Source organism: Neopsephotus bourkii, unplaced genomic scaffold, assembly GCF_033783945.1.
Source record: "Neopsephotus bourkii isolate Nb327-2 ecotype Australia unplaced genomic scaffold, CSIRO-AGI_Nbou_v1 NB_234, whole genome shotgun sequence".
NCBI classification, from domain to species: domain Eukaryota; kingdom Metazoa; phylum Chordata; class Aves; order Psittaciformes; family Psittacidae; genus Neopsephotus; species Neopsephotus bourkii.
This window is the reverse complement of record NW_026900744.1, coordinates 19,185,345-19,205,799: the sequence shown is the minus strand read 5'-3', so window position 1 is coordinate 19,205,799 and position 20,455 is coordinate 19,185,345. Positions and strand designations below refer to the sequence as shown.

Sequence of the window (20,455 nt, the reverse complement as noted above, 5' to 3'; positions counted from 1 at the left end):
AGTAACTGGCTGCAACAACACCCAAAAGGGAGGGAACAGGGCATACATCATCCTGATTTAAAGGGTGATGCAACATTTGCTTACATTTTTTGAGACCTGTTTAAGTGTTCCCAAGAAACGTTCTTGTATGACCTATCATGACATGTAACGTGATGCTGAGTTCTGGATTGGAGAAAGCTGATCAAGAGATGCTTGGTGTCTGTTTTCACATTAGTGGCTCAACTTGTGGCTCAGAGAGTTGAAAAAAACCCAAAACAAATCCAAAACTAGAAAACCACTCACTTTCTTCAAATTAACTTAATACAGAGCATAGTTTAGCTTCTTGTGACCCCAAGGAGCTAGGTTGGGTTCGTTCGTTTTATTAAATCCCTAGTTCTTCTGGGTGCTGTGAAATAAGCTTATAAATAAAGTATTATCAGACCTTATTCTTGTTGAATTTGATAGTAATTGTTTCTAGACAGAATGTTGCTGCTTCTAACCTCATTACCAGTAAAGGATAAATTTCAGCAGCCTTAAGGATAAGCTTATCTGACACAGTGTTAATCAAACCCTTGGCTTGCACTGGGCTTGTTTCTGCTTGATTAACCACAGGTTTTGACCTTTATGTAATTCATGATCATTAGGATATTTTTTAATCTAACAGAAGTGCAAAGGCAACTCATGAAATCTTTTTTCTCTCCTAAATAACGATTCAGCAATGGGAATGTTGCAGAGCTGATGGCTGGTGGCTCCCACTGTTTGACAGAGGAGTACCTGATCTCGCTGGTTGCAATTCAGATCTTTTAACGTTAAGATTCAAATCCTCCCAGTTGTTTTCCCTATCCCCTGCTTCAGACCTACATGTTTAGGAGGACAGTAGCACTGCAGATACGGTCCTGGTGTTTACTGCCTCTCTGCTCTGCAATGTTGGTGGAGCTGCTTGTGCAGGACCCATCTCTGGCTGGAGAGGTTGTCCATTCTTTTCTCCGAGCATGGGAGGTTGCACATGTATGGGAGAAGGTATGAAGAAACTGGAGGGGGTGGTGTCCCAGGGCTGGCACGTGTCTGTGAAATGCACATGTTGAAGAAGTAGATGTACACAATAGAGGCTCCTTTTCTGTTTTAAGTGGTCATGAGATGTGTGCCATCCCAGCCTTTGGCTTTGCAATTGTGGGTTGATGCTAAAATATCTTTTCCTGGGCATTTCCATCTTAACAGCAGCAGGTATCGAATGTAATACCTGGCGACACATAGTGAAGTCAGAGGGAATTGTGTACTTCTTGCAAGAGACACATTCATGAAAATAAGATGATTGCAATTGAGATGATACTCTCCAGAGACTTTCAGGTTATAGCAGATGCTTGTGAAAGCGTGGAAGACATGCTGTTAGGATCATGATGGTTAACCACAGATCAAAGGTGTGATAGTCCTGTCTCTGCATTTCCTGATAAGAATTTTCTTGATCTCAGTCTGAGAGGGAAGGGAAAAGAGGAGAGGAAACACGGACAAAGGAATGAGTTTTTGACTTTGACCCAAGAGAGGGGCTGTGTTTAAGCAGGATTAGTGCTCTGTATTTTGCTCTGCATTTTTAAAAAATGAGATAGTATTCAGAATTAATTTAAAATAGCAGGATCCATGGTCAAATCATAGAATCATAGAATAGCTAGGGTTGGAAAGGACCTTGAGATCAAGTTCCAACCCCCCTAACACGGGCAGGGACACCTCGCAATAAACCATATCACCCAAGGCCTCGTCCAGCCTGGCCTTGAACACTGCCAGGGATGGAGCATTCACAACCTCCCTGGGCAACCCATTCCAGTGCCTCACCACCCTCTCAGGAAAGAACTTCTTCCTTATATCCAATCTAAACTTCCCCTGTTTAAGTTTTCACCCGTTACCCCTTGTCCTATCACTACAGTCCCTAATGAAGAGTCCCTCCCCAGCATCCCTATAGGCCCCCTTCAGATACTGGAAGGTTGCTATGAGGTCTCCACTCAGCCTTCTCTTCTCCCCGCTGAACAGCCCCAACTTTCTCAGCCTATCTTCATATGGGAGGTGCTCCAGTCCCCTGATCATTCTCGTGGCCCTCCTCTGGACTTGTTCCAACAGTTCCATGTCCTTTTTATGTTGAGGACACCAGACCTGCACACAATACCGCAAGTGAGGTCTCACAAGAGCAGAATAAAGGGGCAGGATCACGTCCTTCAACCTGCTGGTCACACTCCTTTTGGTGCAGCCCAGGATACGGTTAGCTTTCTGGGCTGCAAGTGCACACTGCCAACTCATGTTCATTTTCTCCTTGACCAGCGCCCTCAAGTCCTCTGCAGGGAGAATCACAAGCTACTCTTAAGAAAACAAGCCCTTTTTTAAGAGAGTATGAGGTCTCTACTACTCAGGTCTTCCTACTCCCTCTGAAATAGGAGATGCTTATGAAGTTGCCCAAGATGAACATCACAGGTGCATAAAGCTATTGAATATCTATGGGATAATTGTACAGCTCAGTATAAAATTTAGCCTCACTTAGCAGAGCACTTGAGGAAGACCTAAGTACTTGAGTAAAATTGTAGAAAAGGAGATTTGCAAGGTTGGAATGGAACCTGTTATTTTTGGCTCCTCCTTTGCCATGGATCAAGTTTACACAAACTTACAAATGTGTTTGTTTAACTTGCCCTGAGAGAGAAGCTTCACTTCTCTTAGAGCGCAGATTTCACACCCACGGTCTCAGCTGGCAAACTTGCTAACAAATCTGATTTTTTTCCACAAGACAGCATCAACTTTCTCAGTCATCCTATAGAGAAGATGGGCTAAGCATCCAAGGAGTGCTTACATGCTGAGACTGAGAAGAATATGATCTCAGGTGTGATGTGTATCATCCTCTCATATGCATTGAGTTTTGGGTGACTAACTGGAATTTTACCAGTTTAATTCAGTGTCTGCATTACAGATGGATAATTTGGGAGTGTGCGCACTCCAGAGTAGTTACAGCGTTATAAATTTTTAATAAGAGTAGGATCCATTAATACAAACAAGGCTGAAAGTAAATAATAGGTTTCAGTATTTTATAAGATGCAAAGCATGATTTTCAGCATGTCTACATGGGGAAGAGAGGTGGCTCCACCAGAGAGCTTCTTGGTTTAGCTGAGTGAGTGCAAACAAACCTGCGGAGAAGTGACTCAGCCAAATCAGAACATGGGATTTGTGTCTGTCATCCCTTTTTTCATAACAGGTATTAAGTCATGACTCACAGATAATCGAAATACTGTTTCTGTAAATAAAGATCAAACTGAGCTGTGCTTTCAACAACAAAGAGTGTTTTATATTGCTTCCCTGTATGTGCAGGACAAAGCGTGGGAACACTTGGATTTTGACAGTACTGCACAAGAAAGAAGACTGTAGGAAAGAGGGAATTGCTGGTATTTCCCACTGCACTATAACATATCCCAGAGTCCTGGAAGGTGCTCGGCATTGTTTGAGAGGATATGCCAAAGAGAATTGCATTTACAGGGTTTTTACCATATGCATTTAATAATTGATAATAATGTTTCAGATGAATGAGTGAATTTGGGAAGAGCAGCTTTTATACACAGTATTGCAGCAGAAGCAGCAGAGGCTGCTTCTCTCTCTTTATGGCAAGCATCCAATCTGTTTCAGAGCTGCTAATATTGACATCCAGCTTTGCCAATTCACAGGGCTCAAGTAGAGCATCTACAATTTTACATGTTTATCCTAATCAAAGGCTGAGTTTATCTTGGACTTGGGATGAAGTCGACCCATGAACTGAACACTGAAATTATTTTGTTAACTTATTTGCTGCTACCCTGGTGGGCTGTGAGAATAAGATTATGTATATGGATGGATGATAGTAATTTTAAAGCTCAGTACTGAATTTGCTGAATAACATTAAGGCATGAAGTGTAGTTTATAGTTTGTCATATAAAATCATGTCGTCGACTGTGGGTTGTACTCCTGGCTGGTGAAGTACCATGTGGGTATGATCGACTGATCTTTTTATATTTACTTCTGATGACTTTGGTTGTGGCCTTGTGGAAGAAATACAAGGACAAAGTCATTAATTCCTGTTCTGTTTCAGTACTTCACACTTGTTTGAAGTGCTGGGTGTACTGGCGTTCAGCATGCACAATCCTTACTGTTTATTTTAGGTTTTATTTTGTCTAGGGTTTGCTTTGATACAGCAGATCATCTACTTTTCCTATAGTTCATGACTCTTGAGGGCAAAGTATATTTTCCAACAGGTTTAAATAGTTTAAGAAGATAAACCCTCCAGACCTCCAAGGAGATTCATATCACTGATCGTGGTATTTTTTGAAAACCACATTCAGAAGGTGCTGAGTGCAAGCAATTGTGCCATGGAGAGGAGTGTCATGGTCATCTTGCTACCCTTGGAAGGTAGCAAGATAAAGGTAGCAAGATCTTACTACTGAACACCAATATGTAAGTGGAATAACAATTTTCATTTGAAGTCCTTACCTCTTTCTAACTTCCAAATGGCTGAAATCCAGTGACTGTGAGCAACCCCTCTCTTGTATGCCAGCCAGGAAGTTATTGTTTTTTGCCCTTTTCTTCTGAATTGTCCTGACCTGTATCTGCACCAGTCTCTTGGCAACACATTGTTAAGAGACAGAAGTGTGGCAGGGTGAGCTAGCTGGGTTGCATGCAGCTGAGCCACCACGCCGAAAGCCAGCGGCTACACCAGCAGAAATTCATGGGACAACTTGACAAAGAGTGTCCTTAACGTTTTATTTCAATAAAAGCAATGAAACACAATATTGAAAGTCAGCTATCTGAGGACATGCTGTGGGTGTTATGTAACCTGGAGTTACATAGAAGTGTCTAGCACGAGTCACACACGGTTAAGAAGGTCAAAGGCAGTGGAGCAGCAAGAACAAGTTTGAGGGAGGGTTCCTGATTTCCAGTGGAGCAACTGGCAGGTGTTTCTTGTTTGTCAGTGCAATGACATTCTTTTTTTGTTTTAAAAGACATATCGTAGCGTCTGTCAAACTTTTGTGATCAAGTGCAAGAATGTTTCTGTGGAACAGGAGATGAATCTTGAAGCATTAGCAAAGTTTATTCTGGAGCAGGATCATTCCCCTCAGCAAAGGGGGAATAGACCCTTTCTTCATTAATTTGACAGAAATCCTTCCACCCCCATCTTTATCGTCCTTTCCTGTTGGTAATTTCAGTTGCATGAAGGCTTCTACTGGAGATGATCAAGCTATATATTCTCCTAGGATAAACATCTTAGCTGCTGGGTTTCAGATCACATTCATACGGGCTGGAACTACACTGTTGCCAGACCAGCCAAGTGGGAAGGTTGGCCTTGCTCCATATAAACATCTCAGACTAAGCAAGCTGCACTAAATTTGGAAAAGAATTAAGGGAACTCATTTTTCAACTGCCCTGGAGTATTTTATCTCCAGTTGCCCCATATTATTATTACATGGGAAGAGTTTCTATTACTCGTGACTGTTTCCATGGTGTTCATTTTCTGATAGTGTATTTTTATCTTTTGTAAACCACAAGAGTTTAAAGATCTATCAACAAACAATGGATCAAGGGTTCATCCGCTTCTCTTCCCACCCGTAGGTAGTGTTGCAATTCCTGCTGAGCCAGGAAGTACAAGACCAGGTCTTCATGTGTTGCCACTCACAATCTCTTGATAAAACCTTTTATTCTAATTTTAGAAGGTAGACTTTTTAATGCAGAGATCCTTTGCAACAAGTAGTGTAAAGACTAGAATAAACAGCCTAAAGCATTTGCTCCTTGATTCGTGTTTTGATTGATTGTAAATACAGTCTGCACATAAAAAAAAATACATTGATATGATATTTTTCATTTATATGTATTATGAATTACATATTCCTTTCTCTTTGGTCATTGTACTTTAAGCTGCTCTAAGAAATGCTGACACTGAAGAATCACACTTCTGAGCCAACATAGCCGTAATTGAAAGACCTCGCCAAAATTACAGGTATTTCCTGTGATTGTTGGGGTTTTTTTCCCAACACCACCATTTTGTTCTTTGTTCCACTTCCTCTACAATTTTTACTGCAGGATGCAGGCAGTAGTCAAGTGAGGTCCAGTGTCCCAGAGCCCTCTGTAATAGATTATGAGGCCACTGCAAACTGCAAAAGTAAAAGCTGTGGTGGAAAATAGAGGCAAACCCTGAGCAGGAAACTCCACCGTGCCTGGGGCCAACAACATCCTACTGCTGGCTGGGACCAGAAGGAAAAAAATGTGCTATAAAGAATGTTTTGGGAAGCTTTATCCTTATTTGGAGAACAAGCTTATGCCTCTGCCCAAGCAGGCTGGTTTTTAAAAGGATGTCATACAGGCAGGGGTTTTCTGCTTCAGCAGCATCGGTATCCTGCTATTATATGCAAGCATGTCCTATAATCAGTAAGCCTCAAAAAAACTGGTGTCTTAAAGCTGAAGAGTTGGAGTGCAGATTGTCACCTGGTGCTGTCCCACAGGTAAATCTGTGAAAAACTTGCATAAGTGAAAACTTAATGTGGCTTCCTGACATCCCTTCAGCTTTGTGTAGTGACTCTGCAAACTCAGCGGCTGGCTGAGCTGTCTCCTCTGTATACCCAGTTTTGTGGCAGTTTTGTAACCTGGTGGTGATGTGTGGTTGGAATGGTGTAGGAGTGGGGCAAAAGGGGCCTTCAGTTCAGCTGAAGACAGTGATCCTGTTGATGCTCAAGCAGGAAAAGGCTCCAGCTCATGTCTCTGAGCCAGTTACACAGCTGTAGCTGGAATGTAAGTTCATGTCAGTGTTGTCCCTAAACTTGAGTGGTGTCAAACTCTGTGCATCAAACTGAAAATAAAATTGCAAAAGCAGAGGAGCTGATGTGTAGCTTTTTCCTTATTGTGCATATCCACACAGCTACAGTGATGTAAATGTAATGATCAGGAAGTTAGAGAGTAATTAAATACTGTAGCTATTTGAATCGATGAAATTACCTCTAACAACCCAATAATGTCCCACATTAGGAACAAATTCTGGTTGGACCTAAAATAATCACATTAAAAACCTTTTGAGATCTCACATCCCTGTGAACTCCTTAGCAAACTAATTATTTTTCCATGGCAGTCTCAGCCACACATATTTGTATTTTTTAAATGGAAATAAGATGGCCAGATGTAGTAAATCTTGGCCCGTAGCATCTTGTACACCAGAGCATCCCACACACTTTCTCCTGCAAATTCCCAATACACTCATTTTGGTAATAATCCACAGCTTTTCTCTTTACTTCACCATACGTAAAATTGTCTAAGATGAAAAAAAGCATGAACAATCTGGGAACTGTGCTGCCATGTAAGCCAGATTATTTTTTTTTTTTGTGAAAAATGGCAACAGAATCAGTACTAATTCAGGAAGTTTTGCATAGTTACTTTAGAAGGACTATGCTTATATGTTTGAAACAGCAAACCTGTCTAAACCTCTCTCTGATTACATCATAGCTGCTGCAGGCCCACAGCCCGTTGTATAAAGTACAGAAACATCATGAAAACTCCCAGTGGGTCCCTTTTGGTGGCAGCGCTGGTGGGTGGCTGGAAGGAGTTTGTCAGTCCAGCAATATCATTATATAATGCAAGTGGTTCAGCTTTTTCAGGACTCTGGAAGTCACGGTGCTTCTTGCTGGTTCCTCTGTTTGGCCCTTCAGGAGTGCTGAATTCCAGTCCTGGTTTAGGAGTCCATACCTTTAAAAGCTTCAAGAATTCTCAATTTGTACATTACCATTCTTTTGTCTTATAGATAAAATTTGATATTATTTCCCCAATGCGGAACAAAGTAAAATTTTGAAAGCATCAAAATTCCTTGAGTTGTGAAATTCCATTTCTCTTTTGTATGCTCAAAAAACCACAACCCTTTGTCATGGGACTCCTTAATACACGGAAGAAAGATATCTCTCCAGTATTCAGGAGGTTGGGATGCTATGTATATCATAGTCCAGGTTTTAGTTTTCACATTGCCAGAGACTCTCTGAGTCATGTATGTGCACATGGCTGTAACTTTCAGCTTCACTTCCCTGTTTGTAAAGCATTATTATTTCTTTGATAGAGTTAATGATTCAATTACTTGTAAATTGCTTCAAGATTCTCACAAATGAGACTGTCAGTGTGTTTATTGCTCTTATTACTGCTGATGAGATCTTGATCATAACAAGACAATACAAGATTAGTGTTTATTGCAGCATGACTGAGTATCTGTTTACATTAAAACAAAGAAGAGACTTTCGTGCCCAAGCCTAGAAAACATCCTTTGTAGGAGCTTTGAGTCAGCTTTAAAATCTCATTATGCGAATAAATTGGTTAATACAGCTAAATACTATCCAGTATCACTTGTCTGTTTCTTTGAAAACCTTACCAGCTCTTGAACACCTATGGCTCTGTGGCAGTATGTCCCAGGAAGAGGCAGATAGCGTCTTTTCTGAGAGAAATGGATTTGGGATATATTTTGACCACTCTTAGAAGGAAGAACAACATCCAAATCCCAACATTTTCTTGGACAAATTCCCTGTGTGCTTGGTTATCACAACAGCTGAAAGTATTTTTGAGGGTTTCCTGATCTGCTGTGCAGCAAGTGACCATTGTTATGCTTTGAAAGTATTTTGGGTTGCTGGTGATAACTGCCTTGGTTCTGCATTGCACTTTCTGAACCCGTGTCATTCATTCATTCATTCATTCATTCATTCATGGCTTGACTTCGCGAACGAAGATTTGGGAAGGGCATTTACCCACGCTTACTACAAGCGCGCTGATGACTAAGAAGGCCAATGTGGGATAGGCAAATCCGGCTACAAAAAGCACAGCAGAAGGTCTCCTTGGGTGGAACAGGTGGGACACGATTCTTCCTGCGTTGTCTTTTCTCCTCGAGACTAGTTCTTCGTGAACTCTCAAAGGAGTCAGCGGCATTATGTATGGTGTGCCTCCAAGTCTCCCGATTGGAGGCCAAGGTGGACCACTGATGGTAGTCAATATGGCCAAGGCTAAGGTATTGTTTCAGGGAGTCCTTGTATCTCTTCTTTGGGGCACCTCTCTTGCGGCTACCGGTGGCAAGTTCACCGTAAAACACGATCTTGGGGAGGCGGTGATCCTTCATCCTAGAGACGTGCCCTGCCCAGCGCAGCTGCAGTTTCAGCAATGTGGCCTCGATGCTGGTGACCCCTGCCTGTTCGAGGACAGTGACATTAGATACATAGTCGGTCCAATGGATGTTTAGAATTGTACGAAGGCAGCGCTGATGAAAGCGTTCCAGGAGTCGCAGGTGATGACGATAGATGACCCATGATTCAGACCCATATAAAAGAGTAGACAATACAATGGCTCTGTAGACACTGATCTTTGTACTTTTCTTCAGGTGTTTATTACACCAGACTCTTTTATGGAGTTTTCCAAAGGCTCTATATGCCTTTGCTATTCTGTTGTCTATCTCTTTGTCGATCGTGGCGTCCGAGGAAATGATGCTTCCCAGATAGCTGAACTGCTGAACTGTCTTAAGCTCTGACTCGCCGATGGTAATATGGGGATGGTGATAATCTTCTTGCGGTGCAGGTTGGTAGAGGACTACTGTCTTCTTCAAACTGACTTCCAGCCCAAAAACCTCAGCCGCCTCCGCAAAGCAAGATGTTAAACGCTGCAGAGCTGCTTCTGTGTGGGCAACAAGGGCGGCATCATCAGCAAAGAGCAGTTCACGGACAAGATGGTTTAGGGTCTTAGTGTGGGCCTTCAGTCGCCTTAGATTGAATAGGCTACCATCGGTACGATATCGAATATAAATGCCGTCTTGTTCGTCGAGGTCTGCTGTAGCCCTTTGGAGCATCATGCTAAAGAAGATTGTGAATAAGGTCGGTGCGAGAACGCAACCTTGTTTCACACCATTGGTTATTGGGAACCCGTGTACATTAAATACAATTGAATCTCTATTTTTGCTCCAGGAAAAACAGAGGCTGTCATCAAAAACTTCAGCCCACACTACAGACGTCAGTATGCGGTGGCTTTCTGCAAGCATGTGCAGGATGAGCTGGAGCAGCACCGGGATTCTCAGTCCCGGTTCCTGAAAAGCAAGGTAGGAGGGCATATAAACTATTCCCCATCCTTAAGATGCCCTTCAGCTCTGCTCTCCTGACAGAGTTAATTAACACATTAACTATTTAAATAGCACATTCAGTAGTTGCAGTGTATGAAAACCTGTGCTGGAAGTGTATCAGACACTGACTGAGCTTGGTTTTCTTTTTTCCAGTGTTTAATACTATCAGGTAAGGTTTATAAGCAGTACAGATACTCAGAGCTTCTAAAAATCAAACCCAAAGTATTTTTCAAGTTATTTAAATGCTCTCTATATAAGTATATACATATACAGATATATTTTATATGTATACAAGCATTTCCAATATAGCAAGTGTTCTTTCAGCTTCTTATATTGGATAGTTGCATACATAATAAATGTGCATCTGGGACATTTTATGTGTGTACTTCTTTTTTTATATAACCCGAGTGTACACAACAGATTTGTAAGTGCAGATGTTGGATTTGGTTCAGTTATGTTTTAGGTGGAAAAGTTGCATTTGGGTGCAGGTTTAAAATTTATTTTGGAGAATTAATCTTTGTTTTGGTCTTGTTTGAATATAGCATGAGAAGAATCATGACACAAGTTTTTGGTACAAAGCATGCATTTCATCAAGGTAGAGTTGGACACTTGGACAAAACTAGCTGCTTCCTGCTAATTGCAATGTTTTGCAAGAATCTTGGTACAGAGATCATACATTCAGGATTTAATTATCCTTGGCTACAGGGTTCCATAAAGGAGATGGCAATAATCCCCTCTGTGAACTATAGAAAGATGTTTTCTAGTAGGGGAGGAGGGACAAAAAGAGAAACAAAGCTTTCTTATTAGAGGAAAATGCAGAGAAACAGCATTCAATGTTAAGAAACAAATCTAAATTTTTTGGCTTTATTGGAAATCCAGTGCTCTTGACTAGGGTAAATCAATGAGTTGGGATGTAAAGGTAGGATAATATAAGAGCCCTGTCTTTCAGAAAGATGCTTATCAGTTACAAGAGCACAGGTGCAAAAGAAATGGGAAATAATTTACTATTTTGTAATAAAATTCTTCGCTGCATTGATGAAACAGTTTTGGTACATAGTGGAAAATGGGAAATGATGAACTACAGTCATCTTGCATTCAGCATGCCAACTGAAAGGTAAATAAGAATGCTGTGTCTCAGAAAGCTGGAATTATTTTTGGAAAGCAGAGCTCTTCTGCTGCCTCCTCACCTCAGGCTACAGAAATTTGTTTGTGTATGTAGTATCTGTCCAAATCAGAGAGATGTTTAATAACTTTAAATTGCCTTTGAAGACTCAAAAGCCCTCGTAGCAGCATTATGGGAATGTAGAAATAAAAGCTTCAAAATGAAATCCATAGTAATCCAGAGTAATTTTGAAACTTGAAAATCATCTTTGTAGCCCCCAATGGAAGCTGGGGTGGTCTTATATGAAGCAGAACTGCTGCATTTTGCTGAGGATCTGAAGAAGTGGAAGGACAGATATGTTGTTATCAAAAATGATTACACAGTGGATTGCTTTGAGAATAAAGAGGTAAATGCTTCTTCCCTTTATGTTTCCAAATAAACTGATATTGAGTGAATTTGCTCTACCTTTCTCTTAGCAATACTAGATGAAATATTGTCCTCAGTGAGGTGGCTCCAGCCTTGTGGTCCAGAGGGATGGCTGTGTACAACCAGGTGTCTTCCATTGGCCAGGTGTCTTCCATTTTAATGCTTCGAACCTTCCTTTTCCTATCACAGAACACTTCTTATCTGTATGTCAGGGTAATATGTTCCCATGTTTCTGCAGTTGGATTTTCAGTAGCAGTTTTTGGGTGGCTTCAAGTTGACTGCAGTGAAACTTTTGATTTGGCAGCTGCTGTAGTCAAACAGTCCTGGATGACAAATCAATCAAATAGAACTTAGAAGCAAATCCCATGCTTTCCTATCACTTCTGTTCCTGACTCTTTATCACAGCTGATAAACACCTAGAGGATATTTTCAAATATGTTTTTTATGTTTAACCATGGTTTAGATTTGATGTGCCTAGGGAATGTATCCAAAGTTCAGTCTGACAAAAATTTCCCTTTGGGGAATATCCCCATGAATTAGCTTTGTCAATGAGTTGTGGGGTTTATGTTTTCCCTGTCTTTAAATCTCTTATTTGACTCCCTCTCTCTTGATTTTCCAGGCCTACCAGAAAGGAGCCAGCCCTAAATATCATGTTATTCCTGCAGGAGGCAAAGTACTGACTTCAGAAGAAGATTACAATTTGCTATCTGATAAACATTTTCCAGATCCTGTTGGTAAGCCCTGCTCAAAGCTGAACTGCCAAACCCCAGGATCCATTCCTTATGCAGACCTCTCCTCATTGGGCTTTCAGGATAGACTATAAAATGGGGAAACGGGAGATGGGCACAGCCCTTTTTCTAAGTCAAAACACAGCTCCAGAGTGGATGTACACAGAACGTGCTATAGGCTAACGTTCAGAGAAATGCTGGCTCCCTTTTCTTTCCAACATCCCAGCACAAAGCTGCTGGAAGCTGCCTTGAAGCAGGGCAGGAACCACACCACCATTGTTCCCGGGCTTTGTTAGTATTTCTGGTTTATTTGTTTCCATTTTTAGATGCCAGCTGCCTATGTTGACTTACAGTTAATAATAAGTCCCACAGAAAGGCCAGGAAGGTTGCTGCTGCTGAATTTGTTGTTTCTGGGACTGCAACTGCTGTGATCCGGCCTGCCCCCACTCCACAAACATGGAGAAGATTCAGGCTTTAAGGGAGCAGATCTCATGTTGCAGAGTCAGATTTTGAAATTTGGATGGGATGCCACATAAGGAAAGGGAGAAGAACAACATGTAGAGAAAGATTATTTTTTCTAAGGTCTGTTTCATACCATTTAAAGTTATGACTGTTGGGAGGTGGCCCTTTAAACCGCTTTCCCAAGGGTGGTCAGAGGGTAGCATGAGGCAGCAGTGGCTGGAGGGGTCCTCTGTGTGTATCACAGCTCTGCAGTAGTTGAGGTTGAGCAATCTGCAACAGCCAAGGCTGCTTGTGGGCTTCCCATGGTCTCCCTTCACAAAGAGTGACTGGGTCCTTTATGGCTCTTCTCCCTTTCTGTGAGATGTGAGGATCCCCTGAGATAAACTCCTTGTGGCTAGGCTCTCAGTGTGTGGCATTGACACAAGACTGGGTTTGGTCATACATAAACTGCATTGTATAGCATCCCCTGTTCACAGTGACTCAGGGCAGGTGGAAACAAGATAATGCTTTCTTTGCTTTACCTTCAATGGCTCAAAGTGACAGTTCATAAGGCCATTTTCCAGTTGTATTTGGAGACCCTGGAGACAGGGAAACTGCTGCTGCTCCTACATGGTTTAATGCAGTTCTTTTCTGTATGGAAGATCATGTGCTCCTGTGCGGTCTCGACATGTATGCCTGCTCACTGACTTACACATTTGCCTTGAAAACTTTTTTCCAAGCAGCTACAAGCCAATGAAATAGTTTCTTTGAAATGTCACCCAAACTGTGTAGTTTATGGCCACCTTGAATACAAAACAAAAGGACATGAAGTTGTATGGTATAACCTAGAGAGGTGTTTGGTGCCTGCTGAATTTATCTGACCCAGATGTGTCCCCTTGACCTGTGTGCCATATCACTTGGATCAAGAAGGAGACAATTTTTTCATGTCTTGTGCATCCCTTTTCTCTCTGTTGTAGCAGAGTGAAAGAGGAAAACCCTCCATGAAATGTGCAGATTTCACATGGAGATGTCTTTTTTCTGTGTAGGTTCAAGTGAGAAGGAGGTTGCTCAAGCCTTTGTTCAGCTGCCAAGGGAGTTCCCAGTTTACCTGTGGCAGCCCTTCGCCCGGCACAGCTACTATTGCTTCTCAGAGCCAGAAGCTCAGAGGCAGTTCAGCGCCATGCTGGGGGACTGCGTGAGACACTCAAACTATGGTGAGTGAAGAAAGACCTCTTCCTGTATGTCATTCACCCCAGTGAAGATTTCAAAGCTGAAAAAAAATGCAAGTCACTTACGAAAGATTTATGACCTTCAGTACCTTGAGGAATCCTGTAGCATACCCCTTCTTGCTTTGTTGGGAGCAAAGTTAGGTGGGATTTGAGCTGCAGTGTAGTAAGCTTAGGTAGAAAACATGGGAGTTGCTTTGAAAGTGGCATTCCCCTCTCTGACAGCTCAACTAAATCTAGTGTCATGATACAAAATCATAAGAGATGTTTACTAAATATGTCATGGTAAACTCTCACCTGTGTTTGCAAGCTTGACAAATGCATCATATATATAGTAGACCAAGTCTGTAAAAATGTGAAGGGAATGTAGTCTCCTGTACATGTTTAATGTTACATCACAAATGGTTGAACGGTTACATCACAAATGGTCAAACATTTGATCTTTTCTGTTGGTGTTTAGATAGCACCTGAAGCGAGGGTTAAGCCCTGTAGCTGGGTCATGAATAGTGTGTAAGACATGGTATTGATTGTACACATGAGGATAAATTTTAAATCTCACTTTCTAAGTATGTTAGACTAGAAAACATAAAAACTTCCAGCAAATTGTGTCTTGCTAGGATTGTGAAAATGACCTTACTCCCATGAATTTGAAACACCATTTATGAGTTGTATCCTTCAGACAAATAAATGCTTTCCTGTTTTTCAGATGACTTTTCTCATTTTCCATCAAGCTGACCTGGTTCCTCTGCTGGTGTCCAGGTTCTTCCATGCCTTTAGTGTCACTTTCAAGTCCTTTCTGCTGCTGTTAGGTATGGAGTTAGGGAGTTAGGAATACTCAGGAACATCTCCAGCAATCTCAGCCACTTGGGCCTGAAGCCCGTGCTTGCAGATAAATGAGAGTGCAGTGTGTGAACAGTCCCTTTACTTACAGAAGTGGCTCCCAGTGTATTTTTTTTAGCTGTCACTTTTGTCTTCTCGTCATCAGCTTCACCCTATTACCCTCTGACAGTTGACTCACACTGTCCTCCCTGGATCCTTCTCAACTTCCTTTGCTATTCATTTGCCTCCATTGCCAAAGGCATTCCTGGTCTCCTTTAGGACTCCATTCCCATAATGAAAACACACATTAGGGTATATTGCAGTGCAGATGTGGAGAGGCTGAAGGCTAGAACACCCAGTAGGTAAACACCCAGTCACAGGGACTATAAAGACTGTTTCATGGCTAGATTAGCAGGGGTTGGAGGCAGAACACACCTTCACTTGGCACTTCCAAATATCTTGAGTCTTAATAAATACTCTCTACGTAGCTGCCAGAGTAACTCAAATTCCCATAGCACGCTGGCATCTATGATTTTCAGTACTGATTAACTTGGTTTCAGATGAGGTGGTCATACAGTATTAAAGTGTTCTGGAGCCATGCCTTTGCTCCTTACTGAGTTTTGGTAAGGAGACGGGGATACAATCAAGTTTTCCTGGCACTGTTAGTCCTCCATGACTTGAAGCCTGTTCATTAGGTTGGGTTTTTCATTTCTCTCTTCTGGAGCAAGTGTAACAAGCTTGACAAAGCTTTTGGCAGCCTTATTTTTTCTTAAAGTTCAGCACATTACTCTAGGGGCCAATTCTGCATTGGCAGAAGCCGGGACTAGATGACTTAATAGGTGTTTTCCATCTCCAGTGCCTGCAAGTCTGTGTTTTATTATATTTCATATAGCCCAGCTATTGCTCATTTATGCATCTGTTCCAGGATTTATCCCTCTCAGCCTTTCCTGTGGTCAAGTTTTTATCTGACCAAAGATGCTTAGAGACACTGGAGTGTTTAATGACACTGAAGAGCTTTCATCAAGGCTCATCCTTTTTGTTCCATTATTTCTGCCCAACAGACTTGTAAGCAAACACAGTCTGTATTAAGAACTAGAAAATGCAGCTAGGAAAATGGGAGCCAATATTTTCTGGATTTCTTGGAGTTACAGTATATTCTAGAAACCTAGGTGCTGCAAGCAGAAAAATGATCACTGACAAGCACCCCAGTAACCTTAGCTTTGTCCTTAGGGTGAATTTCAAGGTTTTTTCCAAGGACTTCGTATGGATTAATATTCATTCTCATACATGATGCTGCTTTATTAATACTTTAAAAAGCCCTATTTGCAAACAATTCTTCCTATAAAAACAGGTACCTGAACAGTCTGACAAAGTTAGAGGCACGTGCAGAAATACAGTGGGTAATAAGGCTCATGATAGAAAATTTGGCTGTGTTCTTTTATTAAATAAAATAGAAAAGAGAGAAGAAATGTGAAAAATCCCTGGAGTTTGACTGTGGAATATTATTTACAGGGATAAGGAGCATCAGCCAAGGCAGCACTTGCCCCACATCTTCTGAAAAGCACTGAGTTAACTTTTGCCAGGATAAATTTGGCAAGCGCAGGAGAAATACAGATGTAATGTCTGATCAGAAGTTGCCTTTCTGTCTTTTCTATAATCTACCACCTCTAGAAAGGAATGTATCACACTGGGCTTTAGCCAGAAGCTTGGAGTAGTTTTTGGTTAAAGTCTGTTTTCTCCCAGGAAGCAGAATTAAATAGGGTTACTTGCTGAACAGAAAATTGAAGTGAATTTGCATGCAGTCTTACAATGTGAGCTGCCCTGGCATTCAGCTGTTTCCTCTCTTTAGAGTCACTTTGTTTTACCTGGTCCAGCCTGTGTTTCTGGGTTTTCTGGTCAGAACGCACAGTCAGGAGAATAGTTACAAAAGCATTTGGATTTAGAGTCACCACTTCTAAATATGATTGAGATGTATGGATTGCAAGTTGTTCTCCCCCTCTGCTCCCTGCCCCCCCACACCTCCCCTGCCAATTTTCCTGTTATGTTTATCTTTTATACTACTTGGTAAGGGTTTGCAGTTTGAGGGGACAGTGATTTCCTTCATTATCAATGGAACATGTAGATTTTTTGCACCCTTCTTTAATACAGTTCAAATAAAGCATATTTAAAGCCTTTAAAATCAGCTAAGCCAATCAAGACCTGATTGGTAATGGCTTTAAAAATATTCAAGCACAACCAGATGCATCCACTGAGATTCTCTGAATTACCTTCACTCTCAGGGTTGCTTGATGGATTAATCTCTGTACAGAAATCATCCCAGTTCAATGATTCATCTGGGCAACTCCCGCTTTGAGCTTTGCAAGTTGGCTTTTGGGATGCTTCAGGATTTGGGGAGGGGATCAAATGCTTTTTGGGTTTTTAAGCTTTGAGGTCATGTGATTCAGGGAAGGATAATTAAAGAAAACACAAGTTCGCAGGAAGCATCAGAGGAACCCAGGCAAACTGATAGAGGCAGAGGAGACCCTGACTTGGCTGCCTCAGTCCTCAAAGGAGGGAGCTCAGCTCATGAAACCCATCCAGGTGGGCCACCAGTGGTCTGGACCTGCTATCAGTAGGAACAGGTGCAGAAGGGTGTAATGAGATTTTGCAACTCTAACATAAGCCATGCTTGCATTTGACTCCCTTTTCTGGCTGAGTTGAAGTAAAATATATGTCAAAATTGCTTTTCAGCATTTATTGTATGACGCGTCTCCCGTGAAAATTAGTGGCTGTGTAACTTTTCTCCTAGGAAAAAAAAAAGATTACTGTAAATTTGCATACTCAGTACAGAGGTGCTACTGTCTAATCTTGGCCATTATCTCAAAAGCTCCGTCAAAAGGCTTTCTTCACTCCAAAGTGTCCATTCTTTACCAACAGCTTTGTAATGAAGGACTTCAGTGGGCTGCATTAAAGAACACTGCGTGCGGCTTGAAATGCCACTGTTCATTTCTCCTTGAATTTATTACCTAAGCATAGGATATAAAATATTGTAGCAGTCATATATGCTGATTTCAAAGCTTTGTGGCTTTAATCAATTAATATGATAAATGAAAGGGTGAATTAAAGTAGTTAAATGACATAAACATAGAATGATAACACTGAGGGAAGTCTCTGGATATATAACATGGGTCAAAAAATACTCTTTGTAGAAAAACAACAGGCCAACAGAGGAGTAAATAGTAAAACAAGGTGGTGTAGAGTAATACAACCTAGTGGTAGCTCTTGATAAGCATAGAATTCTAGAATGGTTTTGGTGGGAGGGACCTTAAAGGTCATCCAGTTCCAATCCCCTGCCATGGGGCAGAGACACCTTCCACTAGACCAGGTTGTTCAAAGCCCTGTTCAGCCTGGCCGGGAAGACTTTCACGGATGGGGAGCCCACAGCTTCCCTGGGCAACCTGTTCCAATGTCTCAGCACCCCCATAAGTGATGAATGTCTTCCTAATATCTAATCTAAATCTACTCTCACCTTAAAGCCATTTCTCCTTGCCCTATCAGTATGTGTCCTTGTAAAACTTCCCTCTCCAGATGTCTTTTTGGCCCCTTTACTGCTCTGAGGTCTTCCTGGAGCCTTCTCTTCTTAAGACTGAACAACCCCAACTCTTCCAGCCTGTCTTCATAGGAGAGGTGCTCCAGCCCACTTATCATCTTCATGGCCCCTCTCCAGACTTGCTCGAGCAGGTCCACATTCCTTTTGTGCTGGGGGCCCCAGAGCTGAACGCAGTACTGCAGGTGGGGTATCAGCAGAGTAGAGGGGGAGAATCCCCTCCCTCGACCTGCTGGTCACGCTCCTTTTGATACAGCCCAGCACATGGTTGGCTTTCTGGCTGCAGGCTGCAAGCCCACACTGCCGGCTCATGTGGAGCTTCTTAGCAACCAACCACCCTCCAAGACCTCCAACCCCCCCCAAGTCCTGCTCCTCAGAGCTTCTCTCAATCCAGCCTCTGCTCAGCCTGTACTTGTGCTTGCGGTTTCCACAGCCCAGGTGCAGGACCTTGCACTTGGCCTTGTTTTTAATCCCTTATGTTTGTATGTCCTGAAAATCTGCGTAAATATTCTGAACGCCTATTTAATTTTCCAGTATTTTAGGAGGGCTTCTCATTTCCTGTATGAGGTTACCAGCTAGTGTTTCACTTCATATTTGCTGTTAAAAGTGAAGAAGCCTAACCACTTGGTGCTTGGATAGAGGGGATCTGTGTGACAAGAAGGAAATTACAGCTAGCTAATTCTGAGAGATGTGGAGTTTCACTTCATGATTTTGTTTTCTTTCATCTTGTTAGATTTCACTTCCTTATCTTGATGATCAACCTCATGACACAGGAAGCTAACGTAGTTTAAAAATCATATCCTGTCATCTCCAGTTTCACCATAAAAAAAAAAGAAATAAATATATTAAAGAAGTAAAATAAAGAAATACATTAGGTAAGAAAGAAATACATTCGGTAAGAGAGAAATACAAAATGCACTTTTAAGGTCATGCAGGATATTCTGTCACAGCTTGGCTATGTCAGGACAGCTTCAGGTTCTTTTTTCTTCATCTCTGTCTTTTAGCATTGCTATTAGCTGCGTCCACATTTCCTTTTTTAACTGTAAGTTTAGCTGGCAGGTGTTTTTCTCATTATTACTTCTAGCTTACCTATATTACATTCATATAGTACATGTAGGGCTTACCAATGCTTGGACTATAGTTCAAAATAGTTACCAACGTGTTGATAAAGGTTGAGAAGTTAACATTAAATACTTAAGCTGAAGCATACATATCTCCATATACAGAGCAAAGCAGCTGTCAGAAGTCCAAATGGGACTTTGGAAAGACTTCTTAGTCTTCGTGTTACAAACAGGGTGGCTTATTTTGTCTGGAGATAGCAGCTGAAGAGAAGGATTTTCTTGTTGCCTTTTTCAGATGACATTCAGAAGAGCCAAGTAAAGTAGAACTGAGGAGGGAATTGCTTTTTTTTGACATTAAAGAAAATGTACTTCTCCACTGGGATGAAAGCAAGACCTTTCTGAAGGTTTGCATGATGATCTGGGGTTGGAAAAAGTGTGAATGGAGACAGAATATTCAGCCCTTTGACTGCCTCACTCAAATTTGGGATATGTTCATTGGCTCCTCTCACTGCATCTGCTGCACTTTGACTAATTAAATCACTTTATGCTTAATAAGATCAGATTTCCTGTGATCAGGATGAGTGGCTGGGACCATGGCTGTCTTTCACCAGATATCTGAGACCCAAATGGACTTTTCAAAACTGATGCGTAAATTTGCATAGGAATGTTATTAATGTAGTCATAACATTCAAAACCATTCTGCTGTATCTTTGATGAGGCTTTTAGGGTGCTACAAAGTATTTGAGGACACAACTTGGAAAGTTTTTGTATAATTTAGAATATTTTGCTTAAAATAAGGCCATTTTTCATCTTTTGGTGATGTTTCATGCTTTACAGCATCAGTTCTTTCAATCAGTGTGGCTTTTGCCTTTCCAGTAAGTGTGTTTGCCTATACCGTAGTGAGGATTTTCAGTCTGTAGGAGCTCCATTCATTCTGAAACACCATGATTAACATGCTAAAATCCTAATTGTGAAT

The 20,455-nt window shown here is 41.6% G+C and overlaps 2 protein-coding genes across 2 annotated transcripts in view; both read left to right on the top strand.

Annotated features, from left to right (window-relative positions):
• Positions 1-20,455, top strand: part of TRMT1L (tRNA methyltransferase 1 like) — a 331,995-nt gene that overhangs the window by 95,715 nt on the left and 215,825 nt on the right. The gene's annotated exons all lie outside the window — the stretch shown is intronic.
• The window catches only part of NIBAN1 (niban apoptosis regulator 1), a 67,966-nt gene that overhangs the window by 21,170 nt on the left and 26,341 nt on the right, over positions 1-20,455 (top strand). Inside the window, exons 2-5 of the mRNA XM_061345711.1 lie at positions 9,939-10,069; positions 11,467-11,598; positions 12,238-12,352; positions 13,834-14,001. Coding sequence (XP_061201695.1) covers positions 9,939-10,069; positions 11,467-11,598; positions 12,238-12,352; positions 13,834-14,001 — 546 coding nt within the window. The remainder of the gene's footprint in view (positions 1-9,938; positions 10,070-11,466; positions 11,599-12,237; positions 12,353-13,833; positions 14,002-20,455) is intronic.